Raw genomic sequence first — 22,128 nt, 5'->3', positions numbered from 1 at the left:
ACATTCAGGCCGTGTTTCCCCCCTCCTCAAAAACCCATCCACCTCCACATCATCATCAATCAATCGTATTTGAGCGCTTACTGTGTGCAGAGCACTGTACTAAGCGCTTGGGAAGTACAAATTGGCAACATATAGAGACAGTCCTTACCCAACAAACAGAAACTGGTCACCATTGGCTTTAAAACCCTCAATCCCCTCGCCCCCTCCTTCCTCACCATGCTCCTCTCCTACAGGAACCTCCATCTCACCGCCCAACCTTCCAAGCCTTATTAAAAGCACACCTCCTCCAAGAGGCCTTCCCCAACTAAGCCCTCCGTTCCTCCTCTCCCACTCCCTTCTGCGCCCCACCTTAAACTTGGATTTTTTTGCTCCCCTTATTCACCCCACCCTCAGCCCCACAGCCCTTACCTCCGTCTCGGTAACGTGGATTTTTATCTGTCTCCCCCTCTAGACTGTAAGCTCGCGGCGGTCCAACATACTGTACTCTCCCTAGCGCTTAGTACAGTACTCTGCACACTAAGCCCTCAATAAATACCACAGATTGGTTGATTGATTGATTCAAGTGGGGAATCAAGACGGGAGCCCTGTGTGGGACAGGAAGTGTGCCCAATATGATTACCTTGTATCTACCCCAGTGGTTAGTATAATAATAATAATAATGGCATTTATTAAGCGATTACTATGTGCAAAGCACTGTTCTAAGCGCTGATAGTGCATGGCACATAGTAAGCGCTTAACTGGTACCATTAAAAAAAAAAATCCCCAGTTGTAACCATTTTTGGCCAATGGCCCTCCTAAGTCCACAAAAACTTTCTAAAAGAAGGTAAAGGTCTGCTGTTTTTCCTGCTCCCTAATTATCAGCAGTATTTATTGGGCGCTTCCTCTGTGCAGAGCACTGTACTAGGCACTTGGGAGAGGACAAGAGTCGGTAGATACGTCCCCAACCAACAAGCAGCTTAGAGTCTGGAGACCTTAGAACCTAATGCCATATCCATTGGTGCTATTTATTGAGTGCCTTAATATGCGCAGAGCACCGTACTAAGTGCCTGGGAGAGGATGATATACCCGAATTCGCGGACACATTCCCTCCCCATAGTGAACTTCTAGTCTAGAGGGGAGGCCTGGGTTCTAATCCCAGCTCCTCCGCTTGCCTGCTGTGTGACCTCGAGCAAGTCACTTCACTTCTCTGGGCCTCAGTTCCCTCATCTGTAAAATGTGCCCAGCCTGATCAACTTGTATTTCATTCAGTCGTACTTTTTGAGCACTCACCGTGGGCAGAGCACTGTACTAAGTGCTTGGAAAGCACAATTCAGCAACCAAGAGAGACAATCCCTGCCCACAATGGGCTCGCAGTCTAGAAGGGGGGGGAGACATGGAAACAAGTCAACAGGCATCGACAGCATCAATAAAAATAAACAGAATTAGAATCAAAGCAAATCCCACAGTTCTTAGAACAATGTTTGACACATAGTTAAGCACTTAACAAGTGCCATTACTGTTCCATGCCACTGATTTATCTGTCCCTTGACTATAATTAGAGCCAGGTGATTCTGATGACGATGATGGCATTTGTTAATAATAATAATAATGTTGGCATTTGTTAATCGCTTGCTATGTGCAAAGCACTGTTCTAAGCGCTGGGGGGATACAAAGTGATCAGGTTGTCCCATGTGGGGTTCAGAGTCTTAATCCCCATTTTACAGATGAGGTAACTGAGGCTCAGAGAAGTGACTTGCCCAAGATCACACAGCAGACATGTGGCGGAGTCAGAATTCGAACCCATGACCTCTGACTCCAAAGCCTGTGCTCTTCCCACTGAGCCACGCTACTTGTTAAGCACTTACTATGTGCCAAAGCAAGCACTGTTGTAAGCGCTGGATTCTACATAGCAGTTCCCACTTTCAAGCATTTTATTAAAACACCCTGTCACTCATTACGAGAGGACATCTCACCGCCGACCCCTGGAAACCCACACAGCCTAGTGAAAAGAGCCGGGATCTGGGTTCTAATCCCTGCTTTGTGTCCTCAGGCAAGTCACTTCGCTTCTCTGGGCCTCAGTTCCCTCACCTGGAAAATGGGGATGAAGACCGTGAGCCCCCCGTGGGGCAACCTGATCACCTGGCAACCGCCCCAGCGCTTAGAACGGTGTTTTGCACATAGTAAGCGCTTAATAAATGCCATCGTTTTTATTATGATGTGGGACAGGGACTGTGTCCACAGTGATAGCTTGTATCTACCCCAGGGTTCAGAACAGTGCTTGGCACCTCGTAATCGCTTAACAAGTGTCACACTTATTATTACTCTAATCATTTAATTGTTCATTTAATCGTATTTATTGAGCGCTTACTGTGTGCAGAGCACTGTACTAAGCGCTTGGGAAGTCCAAGTTGGCAACATCTGGAGACGGTCCCTACCCAACAGCGGGTTCACAGTCTAGAAGGGGGAGACAGACGACAAAACATATTAACAATATAAAGTAAATAGAATAAATATATAGAGAATAAATATGTACAAGTAAAATAGAGTAATAAATATATACGAACATATATACAGGTATATATATATATGTGTGTGTGTATATATATATATATATATAATGTGTGTGTGTGTGTGTGTGTGTGTGTATATATATATATATCCTGGCTCTACCACTTACCTGCTGTGTGACCTTGGGTAAGTCACTTCGCTTCTCTTCACCTTAGTTACTCCTTATTGGTAACATTGTCCTCCTTCCTACTTAGACCGTGAGCCCCATGGGGAACAGGGACTGTGTTCCACTGTTTTCATCTTCTATCTACCCCAGCGATGGGTACAGTGCTCGGCACATAGTAAGCACTTAATCAGTGTTATTTATCAAGCACTTAACTACGTGCAGAGTAAGTATATTAAGAACTTAGGAGCAGATTCACAACAATACACTCCCTTTGATTTTAAATTCACTGTGGGCTGGCAGTCGCTTCCCTTCATCATCATCAATCGTATTTATTGAGCGCTTACTATGTGCAGAGCACTGTACTAAGCGCTTGGGAAGTACAAATTGGCAACGTATAGAGACAGTCCCTACCCAACAGTGGGCTCACAGTCTAAAAGGGGGAGAATAAATGCCATGCCTTAATAATGTTGGAATTTGTTAAGTGCTTACTACGTGCCAAGCACTGTCCTAAACACTGGAGGAGATACAGGGTAATCAGGTTGTCCCACATGGGGCTCGCAGTCAATCCCCGTTTTACAGATGAGGGAACTGAGGCCCAGAGAAGTGAAGTGACTTGCCCAAAGTCACACAGCTGACAAGCGGTGGAGCCGGGATTAGAACCCAGGACCTCTGACTCCCAAGCCGGGGATCTTTCCACTGAGCCACGCTGCTTTTCTAATACTTCTCTGGGCCTCAGGTAGATCATCTGGAAAATGGGGATTGAGATTGTAAACCCCACATGGGTCAGCTTGATTACCTTGTGTCTACCCCAGCGCTAAGCTGTACACTGTACACAGGAAATGTTCAATAAACGCTACTGATGGGATAATAATAACAATGATGGCATTTGTTTAAGCGCTTGCTCTGTGCCAAGCATTGTTCCTCTTAGAAACAGCGTGGCTCAGCGGAAAGAGCCCGGGCTTTGGAGTCAGAGGTCATGGGTTCGTAACCCAGCTCTGCCAGTTGTCAGCTGTGTGACTCTGGGCAAGTCACTTCACTTCTCTGTGCCTCAGTTCCCTCATCTGTAAAATGGGGATGAAGACTGGGAGCCCCCCGGGGGACAACCTAATCACCTTGTAACCTCCCCAGCGCTTAGAACAGTGCTTGGCACATAGTAAGCGCTTAATAAATGCCATTATTATTATTAACTTGGGCCCGGGGGGATACAAGGTAATCACGGGCTCACAGTCTTCATCCCCGTTTTACAGAGGAGGTCACTGAAGCCCAGAGAAGTGAAGTGACTTGCCCCAAGTCCCACAGCAGACAAGTAGCAGAAGCGTGATTAGAACCCACGACCTCTCACTTCCAAGCGCGGGCTCTTGCCACTAAGACACGCTGCTTCTCTAATATTAGAGAAGCAGCATGCAGTCAGCGCTCAATAAATGCCACTGATTGAGAAACCTTTGTTTTACCATTACAAAAGTTTATTGTGAAAACATTTGACAGGAAGGAAGGACGGGTGGACAGATGGGCGGATGGACAGGCTCTCTCAAACTCGTTCCAAGGCCTCCAACATGATGATACTGTTGCCTCTTATCACCTAAAGAAACAAAAGGAAAAAGGGTGGATGGTTTGTAGCAGCAAAGGGTGGACTTTAATCAATCCCTCGTGTCTACTGAGCGCTTACCGTGTGCCAAGCACTGGAGTGAGCGCTTGGGAGAGGACGACAGAACAATAAGCCGACACATTCCCTGCCCACAACGAGCTGACAGTCGAGAGGCCTTCAACACCAACTGGACCACCGCCGGGCCGGCACTCAGCACAACACGGAGTGAACGCCAGAAGCAGTGTGGTCCAGTAATGATAATAATAATAATAATAATAATAATGATAATAGTATTTGTTAAGCACTTACTATGTGCCAAGCACTGTTCTAAGTGCTGGGGGAGATTCAAGTTAATCAGGTTGTCCCACATCATCAATCGTATTTATTGAGCGCTTACTATGTGCGGAGCACTGTACTAAGCGCTTGGGAAGTACAAATTGGCAACATCTAGAGACAGTCCCTACCCAACAGCGGGCTCATGGGAGCTCACATGGGGCTCACAGTCTTATGTTGCCAACTTGTACTTCCCAAGCGCTTAGTACAGTGCTCTGCACACAGTAAGCGCCCAATAAACTTGATTGATTGATTAATCCCCTTATTACCGTTGAGGCAGCTGAGGTACAGAGACGTTAAGTGACTTGACCAGTCAGACAGCAGACTAGTGGCAGAGTCAGAATTAGAACCCATGACCTCTGACTCCCAAGCCCGGGCTCTCTCCACTGACCCACACTGCTTCTCTAGTAGAAGACAGTCTAGTAGACAGAGCCCCAGCCTGGACTCAGAAGGCCCTGGGTTCTAATCCAGCTCCGCCACTTGTCTGCTGGGGGACCTTGGGCGGATCACTTCACTTCTTGGGGCCTCAGTTCCGTCGCCTTTAAAATGGGGATGAAGACGGTGAGCCCCAAGTGGGACAGGGATGGTGTCCAAACAGAAGAACTTGTACTTACCCCAATGCTTACAACAGTGCTTGGCACATAGTAAGCACTTAACAAGTACCATCATCATCATTATTAAAAATGGGGGTTAAGACTGTGAGCCCTATGTGGGACAGGGACTGTTTCCAGCCGATGGTCTTGTAATCTACCTTAGTAATAATAATAATAATGATGGTATTTGTTAAGCACTGACTGTGCCAAGCACTTTTCTAAGCACTGGGGGAGATACTAATCATCATCATCATCATCAATCGTATTTACTGAGCGCTTACTATGTGAAGAGCAGTGTACTAAGTGCTTGGGAAGTACAAATTGGCAACATATACAGACAGTCCCTACCCAACATTGGGCTCACAGCCTAAAAGGGGGAACCCATCCTAATGATGCTAATGATTACTAATGCTAATGATTACTAATGCTAATGATGGCATTTATTAAGCGCTTACTATGTGCAAAGCACTGTTCTAAGCGCTGAGGAGGTTATAAGGTGATCAGGCTGTCCCATGTGGGGCTCACAGTCTTCATCCCCATTTTACAGATGAGGGAACTGAGGCCCAGAGAAGTGAAGTGACTTGCCCAAAGTCACACAGCAGACAAGTGGCAGAGCCGGGATTAGAACCCATGACCTCTGACTCCCAAACCCGGGCTCTTTCCACTAATGTTCCACTAGAACATTGCTGGCCGCATAGTAAGCGCTTAATAAGCACAATGAGACTGTGAGCTCATTGCGGGCAGGAATGTGTCTGTTGTTGCACTGTCCTCTTCCAAGTGCTTATTACAGTGCTTGGCACACAGTAAGCACTCAAATATGACTGAAGGAATAACCATGATTTTTAAAAATGGGGACCGGGTCTAACCGGATTACCTTGCATCCACCTCAGCGCTTAGGACAGGGTTTGGCCCAGAGGGAGGGCTTAACAAATGCCATTCCGCTGAGGGTGATGCCCATCATCAATCGTATTTATTGAGTGCTTACTGTGTGCAGAGCACTGGACTAAGTGCTTGGGAAGTACAAGTTGGCAACATATAGAGACAGTCCCTACCCAACAGTGGGCTCACAGTCTAAAAGGGGGAGACAGAGAACAAAACCAAACATACTAACAAAATAAAATAATAGAATAGATATGTACAAGTAAAATGAATAGAGTAATAAATATGTACGAACATATATCCATATATACAGGTGCTGTGGGGAAGGGAAGGAGGTAAGATGGGGGGGATGGAGAGGGGGACGAGGGAGAGAAGAAGGAAGGGGCTGAGTGTGGGAAGGCCTCCTGGAGGAGGTGAGCTCTCAGTAGGGCCTTGAAGGGAGGAAGAGAGCGAGGTTGGCGGAGGGGCAGAGGGATTGGGGGCATTCCAGGCCCGGGGGAGGACGTGGGCCGGGGGGCTATGGTGGGACAGGCGAGAACGAGGTACGGGGAGGAGATCAGCGGCGGAGGAGCGGAGGGTGCGGGCTGGGATGGACAAGGACAGAAGGGAGGGGAGGGAGGAGGGGGCCAGGGGACGGATGGATGGACAGCCTGGAAGCCCAGGGGGAGGAGGTTCTGCCTGATTCGCAGATTGATTGGGAGCCACTGGAGATTTTTGAGGAGGGGAGTAACATGCCCAGAGCGTTTCTGGACAAAGATAATCCGGGCAGCAGCATGAAGTATGGGTGAGCCCGTCTTCTAGACCGGGAGCCCGCTGTTGGGTAGGGACCACCTCTATCTGTTGCCGACCTGTACTTCCCAAGCGCTTAGCCCAGCGCTCTGCACACAGTAAGCGCTCGATAAACACGACAATGAGCGGGATTCCGCCGGCGGGGGTCCGGCCGCGCGGGCACTCACCACCATGCCGATGTTGTTCTGCTGGCCGCCGTGGGCCACCTCCACGCACTCGTCGATCACCAGGTTCATGAAGGGGTCGAAGCCGCGGAGGATCCCCTGCACGTGCCGCCCGCCGTTCAGCTTCACTGGGGGACACCGAGGGCACACGGTCAGGCCGGGGACACACGGGCGGGGGGCTCGGGGCACGTGCGGCCCGTTTGGGCAAAGCCCAGGGGTCTCAGAAAATAAAGCCACTCGACCGCTTCCCTTCAGTTCAAGGAAACGAACGCGCAAATCGACGGCTCCGTGGTGTTTACAGAGTCTACGCTATAGGCTGGCAGCTCTAAACTTTACTAAACTAGACTCCAGTAATAACGGTATTTACTAAGCACTTACTATCTGCCATAATGACGGTGTTTATTAAGCACTTACTGTGTGCCGGGGACTGGCCCACTGTTGGGCAGGGACTGTCTCTATATGTTGCCAATTTGTACTTCCCAAGCGCTTACTACAGTGCTCTGCACACAGTAAGCGCTCAATAAATACGGTGATGATGATGCCGACTGTCCTAAGCGCTGGGGTGGGTACACGCAGCGTGGCTCAGTGGAAAGAGCCCGGGTTCGGGAGCCAGGTCATGGGTTCTAATCCCGGCCCCACCACCTGTCGGCTGTGTGGCTTTGGGGAGGTCACTTCACTTCTCTGGGCCTCAGTTCCCTCATCTGTAAAATGGGGACTGAGACTGTGAGCCCCATGTGGGACAACCTGATCACCTTGTATCTCCCCCAGGGCATAGCACATAGTAAGTGCTTAACGGAGACCATCGTTATTATTATTTACAAAGGGGCTTAGAAGCAGTGTGGCCTAGGGGATAGAGCCCAGGCCTGGGAGCCGGAAGGACCTGGGTTCTAATCCTGGCTCTGCTACTTCATCAATCGTATTTATTGAGCGCTTACTATGTGCAGAGCTCTACTTCTCTGTTGTGTGACCCTGGGTGAGTCACTTCACTTCTCTGTGGTTCAGTGACCTCAACTGTTAAGTGGAGATGAAGACTGGAGCCCTATGTGGGATAGGAACTATGTCCAACCTAACTTCTATCTATCCTAACATTTAGAACAGTTAGCTTAGAACAGTGCTCAGCGCTTAGAACAGTGCTTTGCACATAGTAAGTGCTTAATAAATGCTATCATTATTACTATTATTATTAGAACAGTGCCTGGCACATAATAAGCACTTAAATACCATTATTATTATTATTACTTAAATACCATAATTACTATTATTATTACAACTGTGTGCAGAACACTGTACTAAGTGCTTGGAAGCAGCGTGGCTCAGTGGAAAGAGCCCGGGCTTTGGAGTCAGAGGTCATGGGTTCAAATCTCGGCTCCGCTACTTGTCAGCTGTGTGACTTGGGGCAAGTTACTTGACTTCTCTGTGCCTCAGTTCCCTCATCTGTAAAATGGGGATTAAGTCTGCGAGCCCCACGTGGGACAACCTAATCACTTTGGATCCTCCCTAGCGCTTAGAAGAGTGCTTTGCACATAGTAAGTGCTTAATAAATGCCATTATTATTATTATTATTGGAAGGTACAAGTCAGCAATAGAGACAATCTTCAAAACCTTTGGAAGGTGACACCTCCTCTATGAGGCCTTCCCAGATGAAGCCCTGTTTTCCCCGCCTCCCTCTCCCTTCTGCGTCGCCTACTGCATTTCAATCTGTGACCTTAGGCTACCTGAAATTCTCCCCACCCTCCCACCGCGGACCACTTATGCCCCCATCTTTAAACTATATTATAAACGACGTCTATATGTTGCCAGTTTGTACTTCCCAAGCGCTTAGTACAGTACTCTGCAAACAGTAAGTGCTCAATAAATACGACTGAATGAATGAATATTAATGTCTTTCTCCCCCTTTATGCTCAAAGCTCCCTATGGATAGGAAATGTGCCTGCTAATTCTGTTGTACTACCATCATCAATCGTATTTATTGAGCGCTTACTATGTGCAGAGCACTGTACTAAGCGCTTGCACTGTACTAAGCGCTTAGTATGTACTATGTACTAGTATGTACTTAGGCTTGTACTATGCCTCCTGAGCAATTAGTCCAGTGCTCTGCACATAGTGAGCGTTCAATACGACTGACTGAAATTCATCCCTCCCCCAGCCCCAAAGCCATGATGTATTTATATTAATAAATGTCACCTCCTCTTGTAAGCTCGTTTTCTAATAATAATAATAATAATAATGGCATTTATTAAGGACTTACTATGTACAAAGCACTGTTCTAAGCGCTAGGGAGGTTACAAGGTGATCAGGTAGTCCCATGGGGGGCTCAGTCTTCATCCCCATTTTACAGATGAGGTCACTGAGGCACAGAGAAGTGAAGTGACTTGCCCAAAGTCACACAGCTGAGAACTGGCAGGGCGGGGATTTGAACCCATGACCTCTGACTCCAAAGCCCGGGCTCTTTCCACTGAGCCACGCTGCTTCTTTCTAGAATGTAAGCTTGTTGTGGGCCAGGAATGTGTCTGCTTATTGTTATATTGTACTCTCCCAAGCGCTCAGTACACCGTAAGCGCTCAATAAATACAACTGAAAAAATGAAAGCCCCTTATGGGCAGGGAACAGGTCTACCAACTCTATCCTACTGAGCTCTCCCAAGCACTAGATTCAGTGCTCCACACACAGCAAGCGTTCAATAAATACCATGGGTTGATTGAGTGCTTTAAAACCAATAGTCAGGAAGTTTGCTATAAATTCCGGTTTGCTATCTAAAACTATGCGTTTGGTTTATATGTTTGTATATATTTATTACTCTATTTATTTATTTTACTTGTACATATCTATTCTATTTTATTTTGTTAGTATGTTTGGTTTTGTTCTCTGTCTCCCCCTTTTAGACTGTGAGCCCACTGTTGGGTAGGGACTGTCTCTGTATGTTGCCTACTTGGACTTCCCAAGCGCTTAGTACAGTGCTCTGCACACAGTAAGCGCTCAATAAATACGATTGATTGATTGATTTAGGACAACAGAAATCCTTATAACCCGGAGGGGACAAACTAGCTTATGCCCCTTCAGATGGGACTAGGGTTATTTCAATTTTCAAGTTACCGTTAAAAGAAATACCGCTGCCAACATACTTGCCCGAGTAAATCATTTAACTTACGTGATAGCTTCTTGTCCATAAACCTACAAATAAAAGCAAAAAACCAAAAAAAACACTTTTAAAACCAAGCTCAAAGGCAGTTTGATGCATTCATTCATTCAGTCCTATTTACTGAGCACTTACGGTGGGCAAAACACTGTACTCTGCACCACGGCTTAGTGGAAAGACCACAGGATTAGGAGTCAGAGGACCTGGGTTCTAATTCCGGCTCCACCACTTGCCCGTGGGCAAGTTATTTCACTACTCTGGGCCTCAGTTTCCCCCTCTTATCAAGTGGATATTCAATGCCCGTTCTCCCTCGTCTTTAGACTGTGGGGCAGGGGCTGTATCTGATGGCACTGTATCGGCCCTATCGCTTAGCAAAGTGTTTGGCTCGTAATAAACACTTAAGCACTATAGTTGTTGTCAATCATGTTTATTGAGCATTTACAGTGTGCAGAGGCCCGTACTAAGTGCTCGAGAATGTAATAATAATTAATAGTATTTGTTAAGCGCTTACTATGTGCCACGCACTGCTCTAAGCGCTGGGGTAGACACAAGGTAATCGGGTTGTCCCACGTGGGGCTCACGGTCTTCATCCCCATTTTGCAAATGAGGTAACGGGCACAGAGAAGTGAAGCATCTTGCCCAAAGTCACACAGCGGACCAGTGGCGGAGCCGGGATTAGAACCCATGACCTTTGACTCCCAAGCCCGGGCTCTTTCCACTGAGCCACGCTGCTTCTCAAGCAGTATAAGCAGAATTCCAAGTAGAGTACAGGACTTGGAATTCTCTTTCTTACTGGCATTTGTTAAGCTCCTACTATGTGCCGGGCACTGTACAAAGCGCTGGGGTAGACAAGCTGATCAGATTGGACTTCCCAAGCGCTTAGTACAGTGCTCTGCACACAGTAAGCGCTCAGTAAATATGATTGATTGATTGATTGGACACGGTCCCTGCCCGCCATGGGGCTCACGATCTTCATCCCCATTTTACAGATGAGGGAACTGAGGCCCAGAGAAGTGAAGTGACTTGTCCAAGGTCACGTACAGCAGAAAAGTGGCGGAGCCGAGAAGAGAACCCAGGTTCTCTCACTCCCAGGCCTGAGCTCTTTCCACTAGGTCACACTGCCCTCCTTCCCTTCCCCACAGCACCTGTATATATGTATATATGCTTGTACATATTTATTTCTCTAATTATTTATTTTACTTGTACCTATCTATTCTATTTATTTTATTTTCTTGGTATGTTTGGTTTTGTTCTCTGCCTCCCCCTTTTAGACTGTGAGCCCACTGTTGGGTAGGGACTGTATATGTTGCCAACTTGGACTTCCCAGGCGCTTAGTACAGTGCTCTGCACAGAGTAAGCGCTCAATAAATACGATTGATGATGATGATGATGAATGGTATTTACTGAGTGCTTACCCTGTGCAGAGCACTGCACTAAGTCCTCGGGAGGATACAATGTACATACCATATAATTTCATTTATTTGTATTGATACAGTGCTCTGCACACAGTAAGTGCTCAATAAATACGATTGATGATGTCTGTCTCCCCCTCCTCTAGACTGGGAGTTCATTGAGGGCAGGGAATGTCCTCTTTATTGTTCTACTGTCCTCTCCCAAGTGCTTAGTACAGTGCTCCGCACACAGTAAGCGCTCAATAAATACGACCGAATGAATGACCACGACCCAACAGAATTGGTCGCCATGTTCCCTGCCCACAAGCTAGGAGACCTGGATGTATTTGGGACCTTAAGGATATTTGTCTTGGATAAAAATTTGGCAATAATAATAATAATAATGGCATTTATCAAGCGCTTACTATGTGCAAAGCACCATTCTAAGCGCTGGGGAGGTTACAAGGTGATCAGGTTGTCCCACGTGGTGCTCACAGTCCTAATCCTCATTTTACAGATGAGGGACCTGAGGCCCAGAGAAGTTAAGTGACTTGCCCAAAGTCACCCAGCTGACAATTGGCAGAGCTGGGATTTGAACCCATGACCTCTGACTCCAAATCCCGGGCTCTTCCCACCGGGCAGATGTGGTACAAGACTCTCTGGATCAATGACCACGGCCCGTTTTCCAATAATCACAATGGCGGTATTTGTTAAACGCTTATTCTGTGGCAGGCACTGTACTAAGCGCTAGGGTAGATACAAGGTAATGAGGTTGGACACAGTCCCTGTCCCACCTGGAGCTCACAGGCTCGATCCCCATTTTCCAGATGAGAGAACTGAGGCCTAGAGAAGTGAAGACTTCTAGACTGTGAGCCCACTGTTGGGTAGGGACTGTCTCTATAGGTTGCCAACTTGGACTTCCCAAGCGCTTAGTACAGTGCTCTGCACACAGTAAGCGCTCAATAAATACGATTGATTGATTGAAGTGACTTACCCAAGGTCACACAGCAGATGAGAGGCAGAGCCGGGATTAGAACCATTGACCCTGACTCCCAAACCCTTGTTCTTGCCACAAGGCCACGCTGCTTCCCTGGAATATGTCTACCAACTCTCATACTGCACTCTCCCAAGTGCTTAGCACAGTGCTCTGCACCCAGTAATCACTCAATAAATACCACTGATTGATGGGAACACAAGCAGCGTGGCGCAGTGGAAAGACCCCGGGCTCTGGAGTCGGAGGTCATGGGTTCAAATCCCAGCTCCGCCAATTGTCAGCTGTGTGACTCAGGGCAAGTCACTTCACTTCTCTGGGCCTCAGTTCCCTCATCTGTAAAACGGGGATTAAGACTGTGAGCCCCCCCGGGGACAACCTGATCGCCTTGTAACCTCCGCAGCGCTTAGAACAGTGCTTTGCACATAGTAAGCGCTTAATTAATGCCATTATTAAGAGAGAAATCATAAATACAAACCATTTGTGTGAGGGCACTGACCGATGCGCTTCCTATGTAGCGCATCAAGCGCTTAGTACAGTGCTCTGCACACAGTAAGCGCTCAATAAATACGATTGATGATGATGTAGTATACTCTCCCAAACGTTTATCACAGTGCTCGTTATGCAGTCAGCGCTCAATACATGCCACTGATTGATCTGCAGCATGGCTCAGTGGAAAGAGCACAGGCTTGGGAGTCAGAGGTCATGAGTTCTAATCCCAGCTCAGCCGCTTGTCAGCTGTGTGACTTTGGGCAAGTCCCTTAGCTTCTCTGTGCCTCAGTGCCCTCATCTGTAAAATGGGGATGAAGACTGTGAGCCCTACGTGGGACAACCTGATTACCTTGTATCTACCCCAGGGGTTAGAACAGTGCTTGGCACATAGTAAGCGCTTAACAAATGCCATCATTATTATTACCTACTAGCGGTTACAGGCTTGGGCAAGTTAATAGGATCAGATCCGGTTCCTGCCCTACCTGAGGCCCAGTTTCTACCATAGCCGCCACTTTAAAATGGGATTTGTAAGGCGCTCACTATGTACCAGGCGCTGTATGAAGCGCTGGGGTGGATACAAACTAATCAAGTCGGAGAAGGTCAACATCCCACGTGGGGCTCACAGTCTTCATCCCCATTTTCCAGATGAGGGAACTGAGGCCCAGAGAATAACAACTGTAAAAGGAACAGTTGTGGTATTTGTTAAGCGCTTGCTATGCACCAGGCACTGGACTAAGCGTTGACAAGCAAGCATGGGGCTCACAGTCTTCATTCCCATTTAACAGATAAGGTAACTGAGGCCCAGAGAAGTGATGTGACTGGCCCAAGGCACCACAGCAGACAAGCAGCATGGCACAGAGAAGTAGCATGGTGTAGTGTGGATAGAGCCCAGGCCTCGGAATCAGAAGGTCATGGGTTCTAATCCCAGCTCCGCCACTGGATAGAGCCCAGGCCTGGGAATCAGAAGGTCATGGGTTCTAATCCCAGTTCTGCCACGTATCTGCTGTGTGACTTTGGGCAGGTCACTTCACTTCTCTGGGCCTCAGTTCCCTCATCTGGAAAATGGGGATGAAGACTGTGAGCCCCCTCCGTGGGACAACCTGATGACCTTGTATCCCCCCCAGCATTTAGAACAGTGCTTTGCACATAGTAAACGCTTAACAAATGCCATTATTATTATTATAACTCCAGAACTTAAAACAGTGCTCGGCACATAGTAAGTGCTTAACCAATTCCATTATTATTATAATTATTATCCCAGCGCTTAGAATAGTGCTTGGCACATTGTAAAGGCTTAACCAATACCATCATTATTATTATTATTATTATTAACCCAGCACTTAGAACAGTGCTTGGCACATGGTAAGAGCTTAACCAATGCCATCATTATTATTATTACTCCAGCGCTTAGAACAGTGCTGGGCACATGGTAAGCGATTAACCAATACCATCATTATTATTACCCCAGCGCTTAGAACAATGCTTGGCACATAGTAAGCACTTAACCAATACCATTATTATTATTATTACTACTCCAGTACTTAGAACTGTGCTTGGCACACGGTAAGCGCTTAGTGCTTAGAGAAACAGCGTGGCTCAATGGAAAGAGCCCGGGCTTTGGAGCCAGATGTCATGGGTTCAAATCCCGGCTCTGCCACTTGTCAGCTGTGTGACTTTGGGTAAGTCACTTAACTTCTCTGGGCCTCAGTTCCCTCATCTGTAAAATGGGGATGAAGACTGTGAGCCCCACGTGGGACAACCTGACCAGCTTGTACCCTCCCCGGCGCTTAGAACCGTGCTTTGCACATAGTAACCGCTTAATTAATCAATCGTATTTATTGAGCACTTACTGTGTGCAGAGCACTGTACTAAGCACTTGGGAAGTACAAGTTGGCAACATATAGAGACGGTCCCTACCCAACAGTGGGCTCACAATCTAAAAGGGGAAGACAGAGAACAAAACCAAATATACTAATAAAATAAAATAAATAGAATAGATATGTACAAGTAAAATAAATAGAGTAATAAATATGTACAAACATCTATCCATATATACAGGTGCTGTGGGGAAGGGAAGGAGGTAAGATGGGGGGGATGGAGAGGGGGAGGAAGGGGAAAGGAAGGAAGGGGCGCAGTCTGGGAAGGCCTCCTGGAGGAGGTGAGCTCTCAGCAGGGCCTTGAAGGGAGGAAGAGAGCTAGCTTGGCGGATGGGCAGAGGGATTGGGGGCATTCCAGGCCCGGGGGAGGACGTGGGCCGGGGGTCGACGGCGGGACAGGCGAGAGCGAGGCCTAACCGTGAGGAGATTAGCGGCAGAGGAGCGGAGGGTGCGGGCTGGGCTGGAGAAGGACAGAAGGGAGGTGAGGTAGGAGGGGGCCAGGAAATGGATGGATGGATGGACAGCCTGGAAGCCCAGGGGGAGGAGGTTCTGCCTGATTCGCAGATTGATTGGTAGCCACTGGAGATTTTTGAGGAGGGGAGTAACACGCCCTGGGCGTTTCTGGACAAAGACAATCCGGGCAGCAGCGTGAAGTATGGATTGAAGTGGGGAGAGACACGAGGATGGGAGATTGGCAACATATAGAGATGACCCCTACCCAACAGTGGGCTCACAGTCTAGAAGGGGGAGACAGAGAACAAAACATATTAACAAAATAAAATAAATAGAATAGATATGTACAAGTAAAAAAAAGTAAATAGAGTAATAAGTACATACAAATATATATATACATATATACAGGTGCTGTGGGGAAGGGAAGGAGGTAAGGCGGGGGGGGGTGGAGGGGGCTCAGTCTGGGAAGGCTTAAGAAATGCCATCATTTTTTTTAGGCACATGGCAAGCGCTTAACTAATACCATTATCATTATTCTAGTCTGTGAGCCCGCAGTTGGGCAGGGACTCTCTCTATATGTTGCCAACTTGTACTTCCAATCAATCGTATTTATTGAGCACTTACTGTGCGCAGAGCACTGTACTAAGCGCTTGGGAAGTCCAAGTTGGCAACATATAGAGACAGTCCCAGCCCAACAGTGGGCTCACAGTCTAGAACAGTTTAGCGCTTAGTACAGTGCTCTGCACACTGTAATTGCTCAATAAATACGAGTGAATGGATTATCACCCCAGTGCTTGGCACATAATAAGCGCTTAACAGACCGTCATTATCACTATTATCATTCAACAGTGGGCTCACAGTCTAGAAGCGCTTAGCACAGTGCTCTGCACACCATAAGCGCTCTATAAATACGATTGAATGGATTATCCCCCCAGTGTTTAGCACATAATAAGCGCTTAACACAGACTGTCATTATCTTTTAGACTGTGGGCCCACTGTTGGATAGGGACTGTCTCTATATGTTGCCAACTTGTACTTCCCAAGCTCTTAGTCCAGTGCTCTGCATCATCATCATCATCAATCGCATTTATTGAGCGCTTACTGTGTGCAGAGCACTGTACTAAGCGCTTGGGAAGTCCAAGTTGGCAACACATAGAGACAGTCCCTACCCAACAGCGGGCTCACAGTCTAAAAGGGGGAGACAGAGAACAAAAACAAACATACTACTAAAATAAAATAAATAGAATAGATATGTACAAGTAAAATAGAGTAATAAATATGTACAAGCATATATACATATATATATATATATATATATTCTGCATCATCAATCGTATTTATTGAGCGCTTACTGTGTGCAGAGCACTGGACTAAGCGCTTGGGAAGTACACGTTGGCAACATATCATCATCATCAATCGTATTTATTGAGCGCTTACTGTGTGCAGAGCACTGGACTAAACGCTTGGGAAGTACAAGTTGGCAACACATAGAGACGGTCCCTACCCAACAATGGGCTCACAGTCTAAAAGGGGAAGACAGAGAACAAAACCAAACATACTAAGAAAATGAAATAGAATAGATATCAATCAATCAATCAATCAATCGTATTTATTGAGCGCTTACTATGTGCAGAGCACTCTACTAAGCGCTTGGGAAGTACAAATTGGCATCACATAGAGACAGTCCCTACCCAACAGTGGGCTCATAGTCTAAAAGGGGGAGACAGAGAACAGAACCAAACATACCAACAAAATAAAATAAGTAGGATAGAAATGTACAAGTAAAATAAATAAATAAATAGAGTAATAAATATGTACAACCATATATACATATATACAGGTGCTGTGGGGAAGGGAAGGAGGTAAGACGGGGGGATGGAGAGGGGGATATGTACAAGTAAAATAAATAACTAGAGTAATAAATATGTACAAACATATATATATATTATATATATATATATTATATATATAATATATATATATATATATATATATATACTCTGCATCATCAATCGTATTTATTGAGCGCTTACTGTGTGCAGAGCACAGTACTAAGCGCTTAGGAAGTCCAAGTTGGCAACATCTAGAGACAGTCCCTACCCAAAAGTGGGCTCACAGTCTAAAAGGGGGAGACAGAGAACAAAACCGAACATACTAACAAAATGAAATAAATAGAATAGACAGGTATAAGTAAAATAAATAGAGTAATAAATATGTACAAGCATATATATATATATATATAAAAATACACTCTGCATCATCAATCGTATTTATTGAGCGCTTACTGTGTGCAGAGCACTGGACTAAGCGCTTGGGAAGTACAAGTTGGCAACATATCATCATCAATTGTATTTATTGAGCGCTTACTATGTGCAGAGCACTGTACTAAGCGCTTGGGAAGTACAAGTTGGCAACATATCATCATCATCAATCGTATTTATTGAGCGCTGTGTGCAGAGCTCTGGACTAATCCCTTGGGAAGTCCAAGTTGGCAACACATAGAGACAGTCCCTCCCCAACAGTGGGCTCACAGTCTAAAAGGGGGGGAGACAGAGAACAAAACCAAACATACTAACAAAATAAAATAAGTAGAATAGACATGTACAAGTAAAATAAATAGAGTAATAAATCTGTACAAACATCTATCCATATATACAGGTGCTGTGGGGAAGGGAAGGAGGTAAGATGGGGGAGGGAAGGAGGGAAGATGGGGGAGGGAAGGAGGTATATTATATATATATGCATATATATACATATATACTCTGCACACAGTAAGCGCTCAATAAATACGATTGATTGATCACTATTATCACTAACAATGAAAAACAGGCCAAGGCAGGGGGCCTAGACGGTGTTGGCCATCCGGTCCTGTGGACTTCCGGTCTACCCCATGGACCACCCTGCCCCTTGCTCAGACAAAGGAAGAGGGGGGCCTATCATTCCTGACTCCCCGGGGGAAAAAACCCGATTAAAAATCCAAGCCTCCGACCACCGGCCCGACTTCAGGCCTTAGGCCTCGGGCTTCAGGCCTTGGGCCTCCTTAGGCCTCAGGCCGCCATCTTACTTCTTGAGCTCAGGGGGATGCGCCTTGCTCATCCTGCCGCCGTCCACGCGCTGGGACTGCCGCCTTCCCGCGCATGCGCGCGCCTTCCCGCCACCGCCGCCCTGCGTCACCACGGCGGCGCCCGGACACCCGACCAATCGCCTACCGGGGATCCCCCCACGTGACACCTCCCGCGCTCTCCCGTTCGAAGCGCCGAGCCCCCGGGCTTTCGGCGCCTGCGCGGGCGGCACGGTCTGCGCACGCGCGGACGGCTGGGTGTGCGCCTGCGCGGACGGCACGGTCGGCGCTCCGAAGAGCTACCGTAATTAACCGCAAAAAGGGGCACCCGCCCGCGGTAGGTGCCCCGGACGGTTTCGTATTCATTCATTCAATCAATCAATCAATCAATCAATCGTATTTATTGAGCGCTTACTGTGTGCAGAGCACTGTACTAAGCGCTTGGGAAGTACAAGTTGGCAACATATAGAGACAGTCCCTACCCAAGAGTGGGCTTACAGTCTAGAAGGGGGAGACAGAGAACAAAATCAATCAATCAATCAATCAATCAATCAATCAATCGTATTTATTGAGCGCTTACTGTGTGCAGAGCACTGTACTAAGCGCTTGGGAAGTACAAGTTGGCAACATATGGAGACAGTCCCTACCCAACAGTGGGCTCACCGTCTAGAAGGGGGAGACAGAGAACAAAATCAATCAATCAATCAATCGTATTGGGCGCTTACTGTGTGCAGAGCACTGTACTAAGCGCTTGGGAAGTACAAGTTGGCAACATATAGAGACAGTCCCTACCCAACAGTGGGCTTACCGTCTTGAAGGGGGAGACAGAGAACAAAATCAATCAATCAATCAATCGTATTTATTGAGCACTTACTGTGTGCAGAGCACTGTACTAAGCGCTTGGGAAGGACAAGTTGGCAACATATAGAGACAGTCCCTACCCAACAGTGGGCTCACAGTCTAGAAGGGGGAGACAGAGAACAAAACCAAACATAGTAACAAAATTAAATAAAATAATTCAATCGTATTTATTGAGCGCTTACTGTGTGCAGAGCACTGTACTAAGCGCTTGGGAAGTCCAAGTTGGCAACATATAGAGACGGTCCCTACCCGACAGCGGGCTCACAGTCTAGAAGGGGAAGACAGACAACAAACCAAAACGTATTAAATAATAAAATAAGTAGAATAAATATGTACAAGTAAAATAAATAGAGTAATTCATTCATTTATTCAATCGTATTTATTGAGCGCTTACCGTGTGCAGAGCACAGTATTAATTGCTGAGACAGGGCTTCTAATCCCAGCTGGGCCATTGGCCAGACACTTCCATAGCCCGTTGTTGGGCAGGGATTGTCTCCATTTGTTGCCCAATTGGACTTTCCAAGCGCTTAGTACAGTGCTCTGCACACAGTAAGCTCTAAATAAACACGATTGAATGAATGTCTCTGTTGCCCAATTGTACTTGCCATTTGCTTAGTAGTGCTCTGCACCCAGTAAGCGCTCAATACAACGGAATGAATGTTTCTCTATTTGTTGCCCAATTGTAATAATAATAATAATGATGGCATTTGCTAAGCGCCTACTATGTGCAAAGCACTGTTCTAAGCGCTGGGGGGGATACAAGGTGATCAGATTGTCCCGTGTGGGGCTCACAGTCATCCCCATTTTACAGATGAGGTAATCAAGGCTCTGAGAAGCTAAGTGACTTGCCCAAGGCCACACAGCAGACATGTGATGGAGTCAGGATTTGAACCCATGACCTGATTCCAAAGCCTGTGCTCTTTCCAGAGGCACGCTGCTTGCACTTGGACTTTTCCAAGCGCTTAGTACAGTGCTCTGAACCCAGTAAGCACTCAATAAATACAATTGGATGAATGTTTGTTGCCCAATTGTACTTTCCAAGCGCTTAATACAGTGCTCTGCACCCAGTAAGTGTTCAATAAATGATTGAATGAATGAATGAATGAATGGGTAGACTGAGATTGTAGTGGGCACGGACTGTGCTTGATGTTAATGTACTCTCCTAAGCGCTTAGTATAATGCTTTGCACACAAAAATTGCTTAATACGATTATTAATGATAATAACAATAGTATTTGTTAAGCACTGTTCTAAGCGCTGGGGTAGATACAAGGTGATCAGGTTGTCCCCCGTGGGGCTCACAGTTTTAATCCCCATTTTACAGATGAGGTCACTGAGGCCCAGAGAAGTTAAGCAGCTTGCCCAAAGTCACCCAGGAGACAAGTGGTAGAGTAGGGATTAGAACCCACAACCAACTTGTACTTCCCAAACGCTTAGTACAGTGCTCTGCACACAGTAAGCGCTCAATAAATACGATTGATGATGATGATGACCTCTGACTCCCAAGCCCAGGCTCCTTCCACTAAGCCATGAGAAGTGAAGTGACTCGCCCAAGATCACACAGCAGACATGTGGCAGGGTCAGGATTAGAACCCATGTCTTTCTCACTCCCAGGCCTGGGCTCTCCCCACTAAGCCACGCTGCTTCTCCAATAATAAATACCATCGATTAATTGCTGGGCTCACACACCTTTCCACAACCCTGTAAAGGCTGTGATTACACAGTAAGAGTTGTAGTATGTTAGGTGCTTACTATGTGCCAAGCACTGGGGTAGATACAAGATCAGATCCCACATGGGGCTCCCAGTCCAAGCAAGAGGGCCAACAGGCATTAAATCCCCATTTTGCAGATGACGGAAATGAGGCCCAGAAGTGAAGTGATTTGCCCAAAGTTCCACAGCAGACTGGCGGAACTGGGATTAGAACCCAAGCCCTCTGCCTTCATTCATTCACTCATTCAATCCCTCCCATTTTACCTCCTTCCCTTCCCCACTGCACCTGTATATATGTATATATGTTTGTACATATTTATTACTCTATTTATTTATTTTACTTGTACATATCTATTCTATTTATTTTATTTTGTTAGTATGTTTGGTTTTGTTCTCTGTCTCCCCCTTTTAGATTGTGAGCCCACTGTTGCGTAGGGACTGTCTCTGTATGTTGCCAACTTGGACTTCCCAAGCGCTTAGTCCAGTGCTCTGCACACAGTAAGCGCTCAATAAATACGATTGATGATGATGATGATTCAATCGTATTTATTGAGCATTTACTGTGTGCAGAACACTGTGCTAAGCACTTGGGAGAGTGTGATACAACAATAGACACATTCTCTGCCCATAATGAGCTGACAGTCTAGTGGGGACAGTCTATGTCTATGTTGCCAACTTGTACTTCCCAAGCGCTTAGTACAGTGCTCTGCACACAGTAAGCGCTCAATAAATACGATTGATTATCTAATTTTATTTACTTGTGTTGATATGTATCAATACAAGATATGTATGTTGTCCTCTCCCAAGTGCCTAGTAGTGTTCTGCACAAGGTAAGCACTCGATAAATAACATCGATGATGATGATGATGGACAAGCAGTGTGACCTAGTGGGAAGAGCCCGGGACTGGGAGTCAGAAGGACCTGGGTTCTAATTCCGACTCCACTGTTTGTCTGCTGGGTGACCTTGGGCAAGCCACTTCACTTCTCTGGGCCTCAGTTCCCTCTTCTGTCAAATGGAGATGAAGGCTGTGAGCGGGACACAGACTGCGTCTGACCCGATTTGCTTGTATCCACCCCGGCGCTTAGCATTTAGTAAGCGCTGGACAAATGCCATCATTATTATTACTATTAACGGTGCCCGGCACGTAGTAAGCACCGAA

The 22,128-nt window shown here is 46.6% G+C and overlaps 1 protein-coding gene across 1 annotated transcript; it reads right to left on the bottom strand.

The window, feature by feature from the left end:
- Positions 1-4,094: 4,094 nt before the first annotated feature.
- SNRPG (small nuclear ribonucleoprotein polypeptide G) lies at positions 4,095-18,484 on the bottom strand. Its single transcript, XM_038746987.1, has 4 exons — positions 18,401-18,484; positions 10,145-10,167; positions 7,000-7,124; positions 4,095-4,232 (listed from the first exon to the last, which is right to left on the bottom strand). The coding sequence occupies exons 1-4, from the start codon at positions 18,430-18,432 to the stop codon at positions 4,182-4,184; spliced, it is 231 nt and encodes a 76-aa protein (XP_038602915.1). The 5' UTR covers positions 18,433-18,484; the 3' UTR covers positions 4,095-4,181.
- Between the last annotated feature and the right edge of the window lie 3,644 nt (positions 18,485-22,128).

This window comes from Tachyglossus aculeatus, chromosome 5 (genome assembly GCF_015852505.1).
Source record: "Tachyglossus aculeatus isolate mTacAcu1 chromosome 5, mTacAcu1.pri, whole genome shotgun sequence".
NCBI classification, from domain to species: Eukaryota; Metazoa; Chordata; class Mammalia; order Monotremata; family Tachyglossidae; genus Tachyglossus; species Tachyglossus aculeatus.
This window is presented reverse-complemented; position numbering and strand designations above follow the sequence as displayed.